The 18507-nt window shown below is 50.9% G+C and overlaps 2 protein-coding genes across 3 annotated transcripts in view; both read left to right on the forward strand.

Annotated features, from left to right (window-relative positions):
• The window catches only part of Slc7a8 (solute carrier family 7 member 8), a 61152-nt gene extending 56939 nt beyond the window's left edge, over positions 1-4213 (forward strand). For both annotated transcript variants that reach the window (XM_052733237.1, XM_052733238.1), the window contains exons 9-11: positions 51-200; positions 1505-1682; positions 2161-4213. In XM_052733237.1, the coding sequence (XP_052589197.1) occupies positions 51-200; positions 1505-1682; positions 2161-2321 (489 nt within the window). In that variant the 3' untranslated portion in view covers positions 2322-4213. The remainder of the gene's footprint in view (positions 1-50; positions 201-1504; positions 1683-2160) is intronic.
• A 9058-nt stretch (positions 4214-13271) lies between these two features.
• Positions 13272-16604, forward strand: Cebpe (CCAAT enhancer binding protein epsilon). The gene is made up of 2 exons (XM_052734289.1): positions 13272-15019; positions 15772-16604. Exons 1-2 carry the CDS (start codon positions 14507-14509, stop codon positions 16105-16107), a joined length of 849 nt encoding a protein of 282 aa, XP_052590249.1. The 5' UTR covers positions 13272-14506; the 3' UTR covers positions 16108-16604.
• The last annotated feature ends 1903 nt before the right edge of the window (positions 16605-18507 follow it).

Here is an 18507-nt window from a genome sequence, read left to right on the forward strand (position 1 = left end):
CACCCAGGGACGTCCCCTCCAGTCACCTTACTTTGCTCTCGCCTCCCTAGTGCCTCTCCACGCTGCTGATGCTGGTCACCAGTGACATGTACACACTCATCAACTACGTGGGCTTCATCAACTACCTCTTCTACGGGGTTACAGTTGCGGGACAGATAGTCCTTCGCTGGAAGAAGCCTGACATCCCCCGCCCCATCAAGGTGAGAGGATCTGCCTTGGCGTCCCTCCCCTTCCTCTCCTGCATCTAGGGCAATGCAGATTTTTGGATCTTTGTAGCTCTTGGCCGTGTGTGCGTGGGACAGTCACTTCCTTTCTTTCTTGGCTCTTAAATCTTAGCCTCTGGGTGGTTTTCAGGGTTCTCCTGTCAGCCCTGCTCCTCCAGGATCAGGGTTCACTACACTAGGTCTCTATCCCAAAGTGGGCCTCCTCCTGTCTGCTTGTCAAACGGGTCTCCAGGACCTCCTCTTTCTTGAGGCTGTCCAGTCCATGTCTACAGTCCTTGCTTTTCAAACTCCCAAGACCGCACACAGTAGGAGGCTTCCGTGAACTTAGTGATTGCTACTGAAAACGAGAAACCCAGGAAACCCTGATGTTGTCTGTTCTGAGGCTGCTCAGAACAAGATAGACCGGAGGGCAGAGTTCTCTTGCAACTGATTAGAACCTGGAGCTATTTGAGAATACTGTTCTAAAAACAGACAAGACACTTCTAGAAGATTCTTCTGTCTGAGACGGAAGGAGTCGCCAGATCTCTCGGTTCCCCCACTCACGTTTTCACTCACACCTAGAAAACCTCCTAGAGGAATGGAGAGATTAAGTCATCTCCCGACTCTGAGAGGAGCACCCAGGGAGGTGGGCAGCTGAAGCAGCTGCCCCTAGATCAGGAAGACCAAGGTACCCCTCACCTGTGATGAGCAAGAAGCCACGACCGAGGAGCTGATGCTTCCTTCTGAACAAAATATAGCCCAGGTCCTAGCCTGCTTTGTGCCCTGTTGGCTTCCCTGATCTCCTGGGACTAAGCCGTTTTCTCTTCTCCGATTCCTTGAGAGAAATAAACTGAGGCTGGTCCTAGTGTGAGGGATGAGGGTGGCTGGCCATGGTGCATCCAGATGAGGCCTGGCTTGGAAGCAGATGGGAAGATAGGAGCCAAAACCAGATCCAGGTCGTTCTCTTCCTGCCTCTCCTCCTCCTCCTGAAGACCTCTGCAAGTGCACACTCAGGTCCTAACCAGCTTCTCATCTCCTGGGCTTCTTTGGCAGCCACGGGCACTTAGATGAGTCATGAGGTCTTATCTGACCTCACCTGGGAGGGACCTGAACAATAAAGATCCTTACTTCCCTGTTCCACTGCCCAATTTCACCAACATCTGTTAATACAGCACCTCTAAGAGCCTGAAGTGTGGCACACAGAGCCGAATGAAGCTCAGCCATGGCCCTTGAGGATGAGGATGAAGAAAAGAGAGGGTACCCTCATCCTGAGGGACACTAAGAGCCCTTCTGTCCCACAGATCAGTCTGCTGTTTCCCATCATCTACTTGCTGTTCTGGGCCTTCCTGCTGATCTTCAGCCTGTGGTCAGAGCCGGTAGTGTGTGGCATTGGCCTGGCTATCATGCTGACAGGGGTACCTGTCTACTTCCTGGGTGTCTACTGGCAACACAAACCCAAGTGTTTCAATGACTTCATTGGTAAGTGGCGGCTAGGGAGAGGTCCTCTTGGGAAGATTCGTAGCCATCTAATGGGGGAGCCCTACCAGAATCAAGAAGCCAAGGTTTACTTCACTTGAGTCCATAGGGCTCCTGATTCAGGGCCAAGAATGACAGATGTCTTCCAAAGACCTCTAAGGAGAGAAGACCAGCTGTTAGCCCCACACAAACCCGGGGGGAACCTACCAGCCATCCACCAGCTCCACTACAGGCTAACTGGAGACCAGTATAGACCCTGGAAATGGGGGCTGGGAGTCAGGGAGTCTAGTGAAAGGCTAGAGCCGTGGTGAATGAGAGGTAGCCATCAAAAAATGCAGGACATGACCAAGCTGGTCTCCAAAAGTCACTGGTTATTCTGAGGTAAAAGCGGAGGTGGAAGAACTGGCCAGAGCTGGTCTGACTGATGGGGTCAGCAGCTCACTAAACAATGACCTGATGTCTGTGTTGTCTCCTTCCACAGAGTTGCTAACCCTAGTGAGTCAGAAGATGTGTGTGGTCGTGTACCCCCAGATGGAGGGGGACTCAGGGACAGCCACTGTCGATGACATGGAGGAGGAACTGCAGAAACCCATGTTCCAGCCTACTCCTGTCAAGGACCAGGACTCAGAGGAACAGCCCTGAGGACTGCCATCCCTTTAACTGACCACTCCCTCCCTCCTTCATCCTTTCTGTCCTGCATCCCTGCCTAGGTCCCCCCAACACACACACACACACACACACACACACACACACACACACACACACACACCCCTATACTCCCGTCAGGCAGGGGCGAGACCCAAGTGTCCATGATGACAAATTCTAAACACTGACCTTTGTACCCAAAGAACCTGCTTCCAGCACCAAGACCCCACAGTCAAGGTCAGTGCCCCGGGGCCTGCACACACTCCAAGGGTTCTAGGAGAGTGGAGGTGCCATGGGTACCCTACCAAAACTCATGCCCTTTTAGGTGCCTCTAAGAAACCCGGTTCACCCCTGCTTCCCTTCCTTGCTCTGAGCCCAGGTGAAACTTCAGCTAGGAAGGAGGTAGCAGCCACGGGAAGGTGGTTGGGCAAGGCAAAGCAAACACAAGTGTCCCCACTTACCGTCAGCTGGAGACGACGCTCAAATGCCTCCTCATTCCCCGGGGACCCAGAAGACAGAGGGTTCACGCCACCCTGTACCGCTACCACTCCACTGCCCAGCCTAGGTCCCCTGCCCAGAAACTTCCCCTTCAGGATGCTCCTCCCCACTGAGCTAAGGACCAAGAAGGAGGACCACCCCACCCCCTAGCTCTAAGCCAAACCTGTGGAATACATGGGGGAGAAGGCTCAGACCTCAGAAGCCCAGCAGCTACCCCTGCTCCTGCTCCTGCCTCCTGTCCCCTCGTGGTGCCAAAGCTCCCTGCAGCCAGAAAGGCTTCTTATGTTCAGTCTAATAGACACCTCTCTCTCTCTCTCTTAAGGGCAAAGCGACTCAGCTACTCCCCCTACCCCTATGTGAAAGAGCCTAGAGAGCGAGCGGTGGCCCTCTTATCATCCCACCAGCTCTTCCCACCCACAGCACTGCCAGCCACCATCACCCCTTTACTCCCCTGGACCTTGGCTCAAGAACCAGGCAAGAAGGATCCCCAAGCCCTTCAGGCCTGAAGAGTCAAACCAGCCTTAAGTCATCTCCCATCCAAGAACTGGGCCTAAAAATGCTCCCTTGTTCTACCCTTCAGGTCAGACCTGGTGTTAAATGCCTTCCCCGGAAGGAAGGGTGTCCCCCACCTCCCGCCCCAGAGGTGCTCAGCCCTCACCCTGGGGAGACCATGTTGAGGAGGGGGGGGGGCGGTTCTGAAGGCTAGTTCCTCTCCCCTCCCCCGACTCAAATTGATCCCAACACTATCCTGCCATCCCACTGAGACAAGATGGAAGGACAGTGGCAGATGGCACTCCCTTTGGAGACCTCAGAAAAGCCCCTTCCATGAGAGCTGCTGACCTGTGCTCTACAGGAAGTCACAGTGTCTGCCTTGTCCTGAAAGCCTCCACACCTGCTCTGCTAAGGACAGGATCCTTAGGTCACAAAGCAGAACCCCAACCCCCATTCCATCTACTTAAACTGGAATACCCCTGGGCCTTTTCCTGGCCCCTGTCAGGTCTCCTAACTTCCCACCTACCTCACCTAACCCCTAACAGGTGAGAGGCTGGGTTTGGGCTGAATTATGGCCCTTCAGAGTGCAGTCCAGGCAGGCTGTGAGGCCTCTGGGGGACCAGGGACCATCCCTCTACCCCTGTCTTCTCATTCCTCTGGCCTCTACCCACGCCCTCCTTGGATTATTATCTTTTTTTTTTTTTTAAGTGGTTGCCTTACTTTTTGGATAAATATTTTTGAAGCTGGCATTTCTATTTCTTTTGGATTTTTTTAATGTATGGTGGTTTCGGGGGCAGAGCTAGACCCTTAATAATCTGTCACTGAGTTCATTTAAGTTTTATTGGTTTGTTTTGTGGAGTGTTTTCTTTTCAAGTAATAAAATTTTAAACGGAAATGAAGCGATGATGTTAATAATCTGATGACCGCTGGACAGTGGTGGCTCACGCCTTTAATCCCAGCACTCAGGAGGCAGAGGCAGGCAGATCTCTGAGTTCGAGTCCAGCCTGGTCTACAGATTGAGTTCCAGGATAGCAAGGGCTACACAGAGAAACTCTGTCTCAAAAAAAAGAAAAAAAAAATCCGATGACTTCTGAATCAGCATCAGTGGATATTTTTACTTAACCCAGAAGTCTTTGGTTGCCAGGTCCCTCCAGAACCTCATTCCTAAAAGCCTTGATTGCTAGGCCTTTCAGCTGGCCCAGGGATATGGAGCCTGTACCTTCTAGTAACTCCCTCCTGTCCCTTCTGTGGGGTCCTGAAGGCTGCTGAGTTCCCGCTCCGCACCATCCTGAAATCCTGCAGACAAAGCAGGAAGTAGAACTAGTCACTGTCCACCGTCCATGGAGACAGGCCAGGGAACAGCACCAGGCAACGGCGGAGGCGTACCCCGGCCTGGCAGTAAAGAAAGGCTTTGTGCACTGTTGAGAGAGCCCAGGGGGTCCGGGGAGTCGGTTGGAAGATGAGGCTTGTTCACCCAGCTAAGCAGCAGCACCTTCCAGAATAGTTGCTGGGAGGAAGATAAGGAGGACTGTTGGGCCAGGAACTGGGGAAAGGAGGAGTTAAGGTCATCGTGGGTGCTTACTTGGGAATTTGTTTTTACATTTTAATGCGTGTGTGTGTGTGTGTGTGTGTGTGTGCACGCGTGCGCGTGCGTGCATGTGTGTGCGCGCGCGCGCGCGAGCATGTGTGGAGGTCAGCAAACAACTTACAGGAGTTGGTTCTCTCTTTCCACCATGCAGGTCTCAGGGATCTAACTTGAGTTAGGGTTGGCAGCAAGTGCCATTTTGCTGGCCCCTAGAAATTTTTTTTTAGAATTAGTTTAAAAAACAAACACATTGGCCAGTCATGGGGGGCATATGCCCCTAATTCAGGAGGCACTCAGGAGGCAAAGGCTGGCTGATCTCTGTGAATTCTAGGCCAGCCTGGTCTATATAGCAAGTTCCAGGACAGCCAGGGATCTCCTGGTGCTTTGGAAAGCTGACGGGACTAGACCTCGTCCTTGCTTTTGCCCTTTGTCTCTGGGCAACCCTCCAGCAGCCTCTCCTGAGCCACCATCATTACTCCAGAGCCAGCTCTGCTGACAGACCTAGGAGCTGTGGGGAGGAACAGAGTGAACAGCAAGACCCTACCCTTCACCACCCGGGAAACCGAGGCACAGGCACCTCCACTCCAAGTTTCAGCCTGGTATCAACACTCCCAACAGCTTGTGGCTGTCCTTCCTCCAGACAGGCTGGAGACTCGTCAGCCTCAGAGACACAAAGCCAGGATGTGCAGATGCTGGCCTGAGGGTACCCTGGGACAAGTCACTTTACCTGTTTAATGTTTGGGGATTAACATTTGGGTAGGATTGGACTTCATCTCAGTTTCTCGATCTTCTAACCTTTGGTTATCCCAAAAGCAGAGGATGACAGTCTTCTAAAGGTGGCCACCCTCTAAACCTCACGTCACCTTTTTGAACCCCCATTTCTTTTCTCTGGCCTCACCAACGCTCCTCCACGTGGCCCCCATTCTGGTGTGGTCAGGCCTCCCCAGTTCCCTCTTATGTAAATGGAGACAATGAAGACGGATTGCCTCTCCCCATATAAAGTGACAGCTGATGACCTTCTCCCTGGTCCGATGGCAGCTGTAGGTCTCTTGAACAGCACACATTTCTTCCCAGCCTGAGCCCTTTTCCTGTCTTAGTCCTGACGCTGGCTTTGGTGCTAGGAATTTCAGATGTTTTGAGTTTAGACACTCTTTCTTCTTTAGACGCTTTGGGAACCTTTTAGAAGTCCTCAAGTCATAGCTGCTTGTGTGTTGATTTTTTGCCTGTGCCTTTATTCTGTGTATTTGTGTGCTCATATAGGTATCAAGGTCAGATGTCTTTTCTCACTCCCCCTCCCCCCACTGAGTTGTTCCTGGGACTCAGACTTTCAGTCAACAGACTTGGTGGCAAGTACTTTTACTGTCTTAGCCATCTCACTAGCCCACATTCATTTATTAATATACTCACCCAACAGGCCTTTGTGGTTCTTGTGTCCAAACGCCTCACCGTATTTTGTGGAAATAACAAGTTTATCACTGAATTTTGCAAGTTATCACAGATTCCAAATAATCGTTGTCTCCTGAAGAGCATTCATATATGTAGTGGCACATGCCTTCAGCATGCCTTTAGTCCAGGCACTCAGGAAGCAGAGGCAGCAGATCTCTGAGTTCGAGGCCTGCCTGGTTTACAGAGTGAGTTCCAGGACAGCCTGGTGCTACATAATGAAGTGAGTTCTGGGCCAGCCAAGTGCTACATAGCGAAACCCTGTCTCAAAAAAGAGAGTGTTCAGACACGTCACTCTTCCCATCCGTTCACTGTTGTTCTGTTTGCGTTCTTCTTCTTCTGGTGTGGTTTGGGGACTTTCAATGCATTTATTTCATGTCTGTACTTTGCCTGTGCGTGTATGTCGGCACAGCATGTACGTTCCTGGTGCTCACGGAGTTCGAAAGGGGGCACTGGATTCCCTGAACTGAAGTTACGGATGGTTGGGAACCACCGTGGATGGGCTAGGGGTCAAACCCAGGCCCTCAACTAGAAAAACAAATACTCTTAACCATCTACCTCTCCAGCCTCTTCTTGTTTTTGAGACAGGGTCTCACTGTGTAGCCATGGCCAACCTATAACTCTCTCTATGGACCAGTCTGCCTTCAAATGCACGGAGATCTGCCTGCCTCTGCCTCCTAAGTTCTGGGAAGAAAGGCATGTACCACTACATCATACCAGCTAATTTATTTGTTTTTTGAGAAAGAGTCCCACTCTGTAACTTAGGCTGACCTCAAACGCATAGCACTCCTCCTGCCTCAACCTTTCATATACTGGGTATGATATTATTACAAGTATAAGACGATATGCTCATCCTTAATTTTAATTCAGGAAATATGGTCATTGTGCTTAACAGTTTTATGTCACTTGTGAGGAGGGAACCTCAATTTTAAAAATGCCTCCATAAGATGGGACTATAAACAAGCCTATAGGGCATTTTCTAATTAGTGATTGATGGAAAGGGCCCAACCTGTTATGGGTGGTGCCACACTTGGGCTGGTGTTCCTGGGTTCTATAAGAAAGCAGGCTGAGCAAGCCATGGGGAGCAAGTCAGTAAGCAGCACCCCTCCATGGCCTCTGCATCAGCTGCTGCCTGCAGGTTCCTGCCCTGCTTGAGTTCCTGTCCTGACTTCCTTCAGTGATGGACTAAGATGTGGAAGTGTAAGCCAGATAAACCCTTTCCTCCCCAACTGCTTTTGATCATGCTGTTTCATCACAGCAGTAGAAACCATAACTAAGACAGTCACCATCATAGAAAAGATTAAAAAGAAGTATTTCCGCCAATTCTCAAAGAGCAAAATGGGGCTAGGGATGTAGCCCCGCTGGTAAAGTGCTTGCCAAGCATGCTTGATGCCCTGGGTTCCATCCCTGGCAGCACCATGGAAAAAAAGAAAAGGAAAGAAGGAAGGAAAGGCATGGTAGCTGAATCCCAGCATTTGGAAGGTGAATCAAAAGTTTAAAGTCCAGGACGGACTGATGGCTCAGCAGCTAAAAGCACCAGTTGCTCTTCCAGAGGACATAAGTTCAATTCCCAGCTCACATATGGCAAACTTACAACCATCTATAATTCCCGTTCTAGGCGATCTGGCACCTTCTTCTGGTCTCTGAGAGTAGCAGGCATGAGTGTGTCACACAAACATAAATGCAGGCAAGACACCATACACACGAAAGAAAAATAAATCTTACTGAGGTGGGGTAGGGGGAGATGGTGCACACCTTTAATCCCAACATTTGGGAGGCAGAGGCAGAGGCAGGAAGATCTCTGAGTCTGAGGCCAGCCTGGTCTACCGAGCAAGTTCCAGCACAGCCAGGGCTACACAGAGAAACCCTGTCTCCAAAAAAAAGGAAAAAAGTTATCAAGCCTATTATAATCATGGTGGCACATGCTTATAATCCCGCTTGGAAGAGAGAGGCAGGAGGCCCAATGAGTTCTAAGTCATTTTCAGCTACATAGTGAATTTGGGGCCAGCCTAGGCTACATGAGATCCTGTTTTGTTTTGTTTTAAGATTTTTATTTATTATGTATACAGTATTCTACCTGCAGGCCAGAAGAGGGCACTAGATCTTACTATAGATGGTTGTGAGTCACCATGTGGTTGCTGGGAATTGAACTCAGGACCTCTGGAAGGGCAGCTAGTACTCTTAACCTCTGAGCCATCTCTCCAGCCCGAGATCCTGTTTTTTTTGTTTTTTTGTTTTTAAAGAATTTAATTTATTTATTATGTATACAGTGTTCTGTCTGCACATATCCCTGCAGGCCAGAAGAGGGCGCCAGATTTCATTACAGAGGGTTGTGAGCCACCATGTGATTGCTGGGAATTGAACTCAGGACCTTTGGAAGAGTAAGCAGTGCTCTTAACTTCTGAGCCATCTCTCCAGGCCCTGTTTTTTTTTTTTTTTTTAAAACAAGAGCCAGTGAGATGACTCCAGCGATAAAGGTCCTTGTCACCAAGCCTGGCAGTTGACGTTTACTCCCTGAGATTCACAGGACTGAAGGAGAGAACTGACTCCCACAAGTTGTCCTCTGAAATAAATGTGGGCCAGGAGAGATGCCTCCATGGTAGAGCACTTGCTCTGGCAGAGGACCTAGGTTCAGTTCCCAGCACCCACATGGTGGTTCAATCATCCCTAACTCCAGTTCCAAGGGATCAGACCCCCTCTTCTGACCTTCACGAGCACCAGGCAAACACATAGTACACAAACATGCATGCAGGTGAAATACCTAGACACCTAAGATCAAATTTAAAAATCTAGAAAGAAAAAATAATTCCCACTCAGCAAGAGAGAAATCATTCCTGGTACTGGAAACCTAGCCAGCTACCTGGATCTTGGGAGAACCTACAACCACCACTTGACGAAACCAGCACAATCCCTAACTGCCTTCTAAATATTTGTCTCCCTATACCTCACTCTCCACCAAGGAAATTTCTCTTTATAACACATTCCAGAAAACCACAACCAATCAAAATGAGGACTTCTGGAGCCCACTCCCAACTGATGCATCTACAGTATAATTCCTGCACCTAAAATTCAGGGGTCACTGTGGAAGAGTGAGGCAGAAAAGACTGCAAGAGCCAGAGATCCAGGAAGTTTGCTGTGAGATTGTATCTCCTAGAAATGCCTCACCAACATGGCTGCCTAAACATGACCTGAACAATGAGGACACCAACAGACATGTTAACGTTTTGGGGGAGCTCATGCAGCTGCAACCCTAGACAAAGAACTATAGGCAACTCGGGAATGCTGAGAACTGGAGAAACAGTCTTCCGTAGGGAAGAGCACACCAATAGTTATCTAATATCAAATGGTCAGCCCTGAAAATACGTACACACCAACAACATTATACAGACTGAGTAGGTCGCAGTCATGCATTTAGGAATATATAGATCAATAATTAAGGAAAAAGAGGCCATGAATTTGAATGAGAACAAGAGAAGGGTGTATGGGAAAGGTAGGAGAGAGAGAGGGGAAGGAGGGAAATGATATCATTATAATCTCAAAAAAATTTTTTTAGTAGAGATGTAAGCCAGGTAGTGGTGGCACACGTCTTTAATCCCAGCACTCGGAAGGCAGAGGCAGTTGAGTCTCTGTGAGTTCAAGGTCAGCCTGGTCTACAGAGTAAGTTCCAAGACAGCTAGGGCTACAAAGAGAAACCCCGTCTCACAAAAATGAGGGGGGGAGTCTCATTATCCACCAGTGTAGTACCATCTCAACTCATTATCCTTACATAGTTTTACAGGAGGTACGTAGCACACTGGCACACCACGGACCACCTCCATCTAGATGGTGGACCTGTAGGCAGGCAATGCCAAGTGTATACCTGTTTTGAAAGGAAATGTTGTCTATGTGGCTTATATGTCGTCTGCCTCTGATATTATCTTGACAAATGCAGTTACAGTAACTGGTTTGTAAAAATAAAAAAATACTAATTATATTAATAGATACTGCTTTGAGTTATGACAAAAACTTGAGATGGCACATTAACTTTTTTCAAAAATGCCTTAAATTTCAAAAAATTTTAAAAAATACAATAAATAAAAAATAAAAGTTTAAAGTTTTAAATTTAAATTAAAATATTTATTAAAATTTAAAGAGGGAGCTGGAGAGATGGCTCAGAGGTTAAGAGCACTGGCTGCTCTTCCAGAGGTCCTGAGTTCAATTCCCAGCAACCACAAGGTGGCTCCCAACCATCTATAATGAGATCTGGTGCCCTCTTCTGGCATGTAGGCATACATGCAGGCAGAACACTGTATACATGATAAATAAATTAATTTTAAAAAAAATTAAAGAGAGCATTGGATGCTCTTTATGGACCGGGGTTTGATTTCCAGCACCCACGTGGCAGTTCACAACCCTCTGTAACTTCAGTCCTAAGGATCCACCGCCTTCTTCTGGCCTCCACAGGCACTGTATACATGAAGTGTGTAAACATATATGTTGGCAAAAAACACATACACATAAAATAAAATGAAAAACAAAAGGGAGGGCTGGAGATATGGCTCAGAGGTTAAGAGCACTGCTTGCTCTTCCAAAGGTCCTGAGTTCAATTCCCAGTAACCACATGGTGGCTCACAACCATCTGTAATGAGATCTGGTGCCCTCTTCTGGCCTGCAGGGATATGTGCAGATGGAAAACTATACATAATAAATAATTTTTTTTTTTAAAAAAGAAAAACAAAAGGGAAACAAAAGCAAACATTTAAAAATAAACAAATGTAACTGGGCAGTGGTGGCACACTCCTTTAATTCCAGTACTCTGGAGGCAGAGGCAGGTGGATCACTGTTAGTTCAAGGCTAGCTAGCCTGTTCTACAGAGTGAGCTCCAAGACAGCTAAGGCTACACAGCAAAACCCTATCTCAACCCTCTCCCCCAAAAAGAAAATAATAATAAATAAATAATAAACTAAAGAAATACAAATTTATTCGGTTTTGTTATTGTTGTTGTTTGGGCTTTTTGTTTATTTGTTTGTTTTTCGAGACAGGGTTTCTCTGTGTAGCTTTGCCCGGTGTTGCTTGGGCTTTTTGAGACAGGGTTTTCTCTCTACGTAGCCTGGACTGGCCTGAAATTCATAGAGATCAACCTGCTTCTGCCTATCCAAGTGCTAGAATTAGAAGCATGCACCACCACACCCGCATGGGTTTTCTGTTATTTAAAACCCAGATTTTTAAAATGCTTGTCAATGTAACCTCCAAGGCAGCAGGAGTGTGTGCTCTAGGGACAGGAGTAAAAGCAGCGGAGAGGTCAGGAAAGGGGAAGGAGACAGCGTTCACTCAGTCAGTTGCTTTACACACATCAACATTTTTCAAAGTTTAAACGATCTTGTGAGGCAGGCATTACTACCGCCATTTCACCGTACGATCAAGTAGCTTGACCAGGGTCAGAGAGCCGGTGAGTGACGGAGACCAGATTTGAGCCCATTTTCCTCTTAGGCTTCATAGTTATGCTTAGCCCTAACTGCCCTTCGGGGAAGCCTTGGAGGCAATCCTGGAGAGCCGCCTGTCCCAAGTCACTGAGATAATATACACCCATTGTTTTAGTTAATGCAAACAGGTAGCAACCGCGGTGGCAACAGGAAAGCGACCCCGCTGAGCTGGAAAGCCCCCTCCCCCGCGCTGGACCTCCCAGACTCTAGGTAGCACTGCCTTCCCACCTCGCTCCTTCCTTTCCCAGCCCCCTCTCCTGCAGCCCTATCTAGACCCCCAGTACTTATGCCTCAGTTACTAGGAAACGCTAATATCAGCCTGCTGGCAGCGGTCCAGACACCTGCACCGCTTATTCCACTGGGACGCGAGCTGCAGGCCTCCTCATTTCCTGCTGGCTTTATCTGGACACCTCCCGCAGGGACTTCGGCGCTTCGCTGAAGCTCTCCCCTCACTCCTGGCAGCCAGCTAGGCGGAAGGAGATTCCCTGAGTCACACGGTAACACCAACTCCATCCCTCCGTCCCCAGGGCCGTTTCAAGAACAAGCTTGCAGCCCTTTCAGAGGTCAACAAGACGTCCTCTGGTGCTCTTGTACAGCTCAGCCTCTCCTCCCTATTTTCCTTGTCGATACAATTAGGATAAAAATACTGCTTTGCCTCCACTTCTTTGCTCATAGCAAAACGGTCAGCGTGAAAAAGTGCATGTTTCATCGATTGAAAAAAAAAAAAGCATTAAGTTGCCGGATGACACAAGGCCCACCCATTATCGTAATTCCACAGTCAAGGAGGGGACAGAATTTTTCTTTGAGACAGGTCCGGGCACCAAACCCCTAGCCTTCCCACCCTGTCTGCAACCTGAGACTGCGAATCCCCAATCCTAAACTTCCTCTTCCTGCTTTCCAGGGCTGAGCGGTCAGGGCTGGTGTCAGGGTTGAAAAAGGCTGCCCCCTGCTGTGCAGCTGGTTCCAAACCATTGCAGTACCGAGAGTATAGAATTTAAGAACCAATATCGTCACCTAGTGGCTAAAAGCGACAGGTCGCCAAACTGAAACCTCTTGGCTTTGGTACCTATTTGGCGGGAACTTGTAGAATGAAGAGCAGAAATTACCCCCCTACTTCCGGTGCTCTGCGTCTAGGATACGGGTGGCTATCCCCTTGCTTGGCCAGGGCTTTTGGAGGAAGCGTATTTGGCCATACTTCAGGCTGTGCTCAGAGCATGTGGGGCAAATTGTGGCATTAGAGGGGATGGGATGGAGGGTTCTATCAAAGATACAGTGTTTGGTCGGGCGGTGGTGGCGCACGCCTTTAATCCCAGCACTCGGGAGGCAGAGCCAGGCGGATCTCTGTGAGTTCGAGGCCAGCCTGGGCTACCAAGTGAGTTCCAGGAAAGGCGCAAAGCTACACAGAGAAACCCTGTCTCGAAAAAAAAAAAAAAAAAAGTGTAGTCAGGCCGCTATGAACTTCTCCTCTGGACCCAGAAACAGCCCCAGGAAGAGGTGAGGACAAGAGAGAAGACTTCTTTAGCTTACAAGAGGAAGTGGACCCGAGAGACACACACTAGAGGTCAGAAAACAGTCATGTAGAAGGAAAGAGAGCAGCGAGCTACAGTGAGCTGCAGAGCCCGCACGCACCCCAGGGCACAGGAAGTTGGAGGCTGAGCCTCCAGCCAGTGTGGGGTGGGGTCAGCCTGAGCCTCTTTCAGCAGCTAGGGCCTCAGCGGATCCTGTCTGTTGGTTCTGGGACAGCGGCCTGCCTGGGCCTGAGGTACAGGGCCCATGTCTTGACCAGAAAACCTCAGCTATGTCCAGGCAGCCTGTGGCAGGCTGCTAGAGGTAGCCAGGATGGGAAACATGTGCCACAAGCCCTGTACCAAGATCTAGCCAAAGACCCTTAATAAAGCAGCACTCTGGAGGCAAAGTCAGGCAGAACTCTGTGGGTTCAAGGTCAGCCTGATCTACATAGTGAGACCCTGGCTCAACTCTAGCACACGAGCTTACCCTGTGCTAGGCCAGGGGTGGCCTGGTCCTAGAACCTATTACTACTTCCCAAACCCTTCCAACAATGATGGCCAACACCCAAGAGAATGTTGTGGGAGGTGGGGCTACACAAGGAACTGACTTACCCCAGGGTAGGTGGAGTTCAGAACTTGGGGGGACAGGGAGGAAGATGTCTCAAGGGAGGAGTTTAGACCAAGTTGGCACTAGAGGAGTGCTTTCTCTGTTGGTTCTGGCTTGGCGCCTTACTCTGCACAGACCTCTTTGGAAGTCGGAGGAAGATGGACATTCAGAGGAGCTGCCCTGGCCAAGGGGTTGGAGTCCCTTGAGCTCACAGGACAAGAGGGGACATTTTCCCAAACAGCAACTTCTGGACTGTGGCTGGGACCTCACCAAAGAGCGCCCTAACTGCTAAGCACCCCTCCCTCTGGGGTGTGCCCTGCCCCTCCCTGACTCACCCCAAGGAGAGAGGGGAAAAGGGAAGAAAGGAGAGGCACTCACTGACTACGGAAGGAAAGGGAAGCAGAGGAGGAGGAGGAGGAGGAGGAGGAGAGAAGCCACGTAGGAGTGGGTGACAGAAAAGACCAGAGAGGTCAGACCTAGGGCAACTCTCTAGGGCCGGGGGGAGATCAAGAGAGGGCAAGCTGAGCATCCCAAGAAGTGCCCCAGCACAGGACCCAGGGGCGGGGAGCCAAGGGGGCGGGCCGGCTATGTCCCACGGGACCTACTATGAGTGTGAGCCGCCTCGGGGTGGCCAGCAGCCACTCGAGTTCTCAGGGGGTCGAGCCGGGCCCGGGGAGCTGGGGGACATGTGTGAGCATGAGGCCTCCATCGACCTCTCTGCCTACATCGAGTCCGGGGAAGAGCAGCTCCTTTCTGACCTCTTTGCCATGAAGCCAGCGCCTGAAACCCGAAGCCTTAAGGGCCCAGGAACCCCTTCGTTCCCCCACTACCTGCCGGCTGACCCTCGGCCCTTTGCTTATCCCTCACATACATTTGGCCCAGATAGGAAGGCTTTGGGGTCTGGCATTTACGGTAACCCGGGGAGCTACGACCCCAGGGCTGTGGCCGTGAAGGAGGAGCCTCGTGGGCCAGAGGGCAGCCGGGGCACCAGCCGAGGCGGCTACAATCCCCTGCAGTACCAAGTGGCACACTGTGGGCAGACAGCGGTGCATCTTCCCCCGGCGCTGGCAGCACCTGGCCAGCCCCTCCGCGTCCTCAAGGTAAGACCAAGGCAGCTCTCCCTGTGTCCACCCCGGGTTGGAGCAAGGTGGTTGAATTTACGGGGCTTACCTAACAAGTCTGTGTTTGGTGCTCCTGGGGAAACGGCCCACCTCAAGGCCGTGTTTCCCCACTCTATGAATTCACTTCTCCGAACTCCACTTGTGTCCTGAAGACCTTGTGGTTGCTGCTCTGCCCTGATCTAGGGCTGGACCAGCTTCTCTGCTTGTCCACTATACCCCTTCTCTTGTTTCTCTGCTGCCTGCTTCTGGAAGAGGAAATGCTGCTGGCTGTAGAATTGTAGAACAGGAGACTTACAACAGACAAACCAAAGGAAGGGGTCCTCAGAGAATGTGAGCGCATGAAAGAAAGCTTTGAGCCTGGCGGTGGTGGTGCGCGCCTTTAATCCCAGCACTGGGGAGGCAGAGGCAGGCAGATCTCTGTGAGCTCGAGGCCAGCCTGGTCTACAGAGTGAGATCCAGGACAGGCACCAAAACTAAACGGAGAAACCCTGTCTCGAAAAAAAAGCAAGCAAACAAGCTTTGGTTTCAGACCAAGGACAATGTGCATCTGGGTTGCGGTCCTTCACAGAGGCAGGGTGATGACTGGGAGGCGGGAGATGGGAGCTGCCTGCCTGGGAGCCCTCTAGCCCTTGGAGACCCCAGGTATGCCCTTGCTGCTGAGATTCCCGCTCAGCCTCTGCTCTCCCTCCTGGTGGACCCTCACTTCTCTGTCCTTCTGACTTACCCTCCAGGCCCCAGTGGCTGCAGCCGCCCCTCCGTGCAGCCCCCTTCTCAAGGCACCCTCCCCAGCTGGGCCCTCCCACAAGGGCAAGAAGGCCGTGAACAAAGACAGCCTCGAGTACCGGCTGCGACGGGAACGCAACAACATTGCAGTGCGCAAGAGCCGGGACAAGGCCAAGCGGCGCATTATGGAGACGCAGCAGAAGGTGCTGGAGTACATGGCCGAAAACGAGCGTCTGCGCAGCCGCGTGGAGCAGCTCACCCAGGAGCTAGACACCCTTCGTAACCTCTTCCGCCAGATCCCTGAGGCCGCCAGCCTTATCAAGGGTGTGGGGGGCTGCAGCTGAGCCTGCCCTGGCAGACTGTGGACACCAGACCCTGAGGACCCCCACCCTCCTAGGTCCCCAGAGTCCTGAACAGGCCAAGCCGGAAACAGCGATCATGGACGATGGCAGCCAGTAGCTGGGAAGGTCGGGACCGTAATGATTCTGTGGCTGAATAAACGGCACTGTGACTTGATGCTGGAGCTGTTCACTGGGTCTGGGGCCTGGGCCTGGCGGGAGTGCTGTGTGTATACTCGTGGAAGACCCCCGAGGGCAGGGAATACATGTGGCTAGGTCCACATATTCTTGTCTCCACGTCCAAATGAACATCTAGTAAACACTGCCTAGAGTTTGCTAGTAAATACACCTAGTAAACGCTGCCCACAGCTCTCTCCATCACATGCTCCATGTCCTTCCACCCACCCACTTGGTCCTTTGTAAGGTGAACGCATGCTTGGTACCACCACTGTGCATGCCAGCACCCCTGGAGCAGCCTCTGCAGATTGTCTTGGAAGAATCTGGGGGTTCAGGGTGATCCCAACACTACACAGCTCCAGTGCCAGGCCCTCCGACCCTAGGCCTGCTCTCTTACTGTAAGTCCTGGGAGCTCTTCTCCTAGGGGACTTCCTGATGGCTCGGCCATATTTGTGGTCCCTTAGCTCTTGATCCAGCATGCCATCTCTTTTCTCTTGTTCCACAGCCTCGCTCCAATCTTTAGCTCTCATCCCCGAGGGCACTGGCTCCCTAACACTGGAGAGGGTGAACACCTGGAGAAATCGGTTAGGAGGTGAAACCCCACGTTCCAGGTGGTTTCTTTTCTGTAGAACTGCAGCCAGGAAGCAAAGCAGTACGATAACGGAGTCTCGGTTTGCCTTTCTGCCATGTATGGGCTGTCTGACTTTGAACCAGTTACCCCTCCTTTCCGTGCTGCGGTCTCCTCATCTGCACAGAAGGAATCTCAGCACCTATCCCGCGTGCTATTTTCATAGAGAAATGGGGTTTGACATGTGGTGAGCACGGATGTTCGTTCTGGTTCCATTTTGCTAGGAACAAAAAGGACGTCCGACCTCCCTCTAAACTTCTCTTTTTGCAGGTGAGGAGCCTGGGGCCTCGGAGAAAGGAAGAGACACCTAGAGTCACACAGCAGTGAGGAGGCAGAATCAAAATTAGCCCCGGGGAAATCACAGATCTCAAGAGGCTCTAGGAGAGACCTCAAGAGATCATCTGTGTGAGCTTTGCCCTCAGACAAGCAAGATAGTGTGAGCCACATCTTGTAGATAAAGCGGGGAGGGCCAAGGGGATGAGCGCTCGCTCAGTCCTCTGCTGCCTCAGCACGGGGCAGCTCTTTGTTCTTGAATCCTCCCCTCGGGGAAAGACAGACAGACGCGGCACAGGAGCCGCAGTCAAGACGGAATTATGAGAGCTGGGGACGGCACAGGGTTGGCAGAGTGCTTTGCCTGATGGTCACAAGACCCTAGGTTCCATCACGAGCGCCACGAAGCAACAAACGAAAAAGTAACCGTGAATTGTCCCACCATGTTAGAGACTAGACAGGAAAGCACTGCAGTATGGGGGGGGGGGGGGCGGGGGGGGGCATGGTGTGTATGGATCATCACAGGTCTGTTTCTCTTTCCACTTCAGACCTCAGTGGGAGAAGCTATCACACACCCCAGGCATCTGTGTGAACCAGGCTAACCTTGGCCCAAACCCTTCCCACTTCTGTCTCAGCACCCTCCCTTTTCCCTGTGTCCTCGGCCAAGCTCTGGTTAGGATGGACAGACTTGAACCTTAGGGTGGACTTGAACCTTTGGATGTTGCTTGAGTAGGAGGTGAAGGTGTCCGTCTCTATGGCACCTGGGAAAATCCTCTCTTCTTGCCTTCAGCTCTTGGGATGCATAAGTGGGGGCTGCACAGAATGCTGCTGGTGGCTCAGTCTCCTGACTCCCTCCATTTGGCTTAAGGCCACCCCACGAACCCCTGGACTCCTTTGAAGGCATCAGATGGTAGGGTCTGCTTTGCCTGAGCCTCTTTCCCACAGCTCTGAGCTGTGTGTGCCTCCTTCCAGCCCCCCAGTGACCTGTCACTCCTCAGAGTACCTTTCTTTCTTTCTTTTTTTCCATTTACTATATGTGTATAGGTGTTTTGCCTCCTTATATGTACGTGTACCATGTTCGTGCCTGGTGGTAAGGAAGACCGGAAGACAGCATCAGATTCCCTGGAACTGGTGCTACAGGCATATGTGAGCCTCCATGTGCATGCTGGGGATTCACCTTGGGTCCTTTGCAATAGCAACAAGCACTCAGAGTGTCTTTCTAATTGGCACTAGAGCTAAAGAAGAGCCATCTCCCCAGAGAGATCCCAATGAGATATGACAAGGAACAGCCAAACACACCCCACTCCATTCCGTCCTTGTCGATCCTGAGA

The sequence above is a fragment of the Peromyscus californicus genome, unplaced genomic scaffold (genome assembly GCF_007827085.1).
Source record: "Peromyscus californicus insignis strain IS unplaced genomic scaffold, ASM782708v3 Scaffold_12__1_contigs__length_115047231, whole genome shotgun sequence".
In the NCBI taxonomy this organism is placed as follows: domain Eukaryota; kingdom Metazoa; phylum Chordata; class Mammalia; order Rodentia; family Cricetidae; genus Peromyscus; species Peromyscus californicus.

Bases quoted from the DNA above. Each gene is read 5' to 3' on its own strand.
- Cebpe (XM_052734289.1), top strand. From the start codon at position 14,507: ATGTCCCACGGGACCTACTATGAGTGTGAGCCGCCTCGGGGTGGCCAG. The intron at 15,020-15,771 runs GTAAGACCAAGG...CTTACCCTCCAG, and splicing joins AGCCCCTCCGCGTCCTCAAG to GCCCCAGTGGCTGCAGCCGC.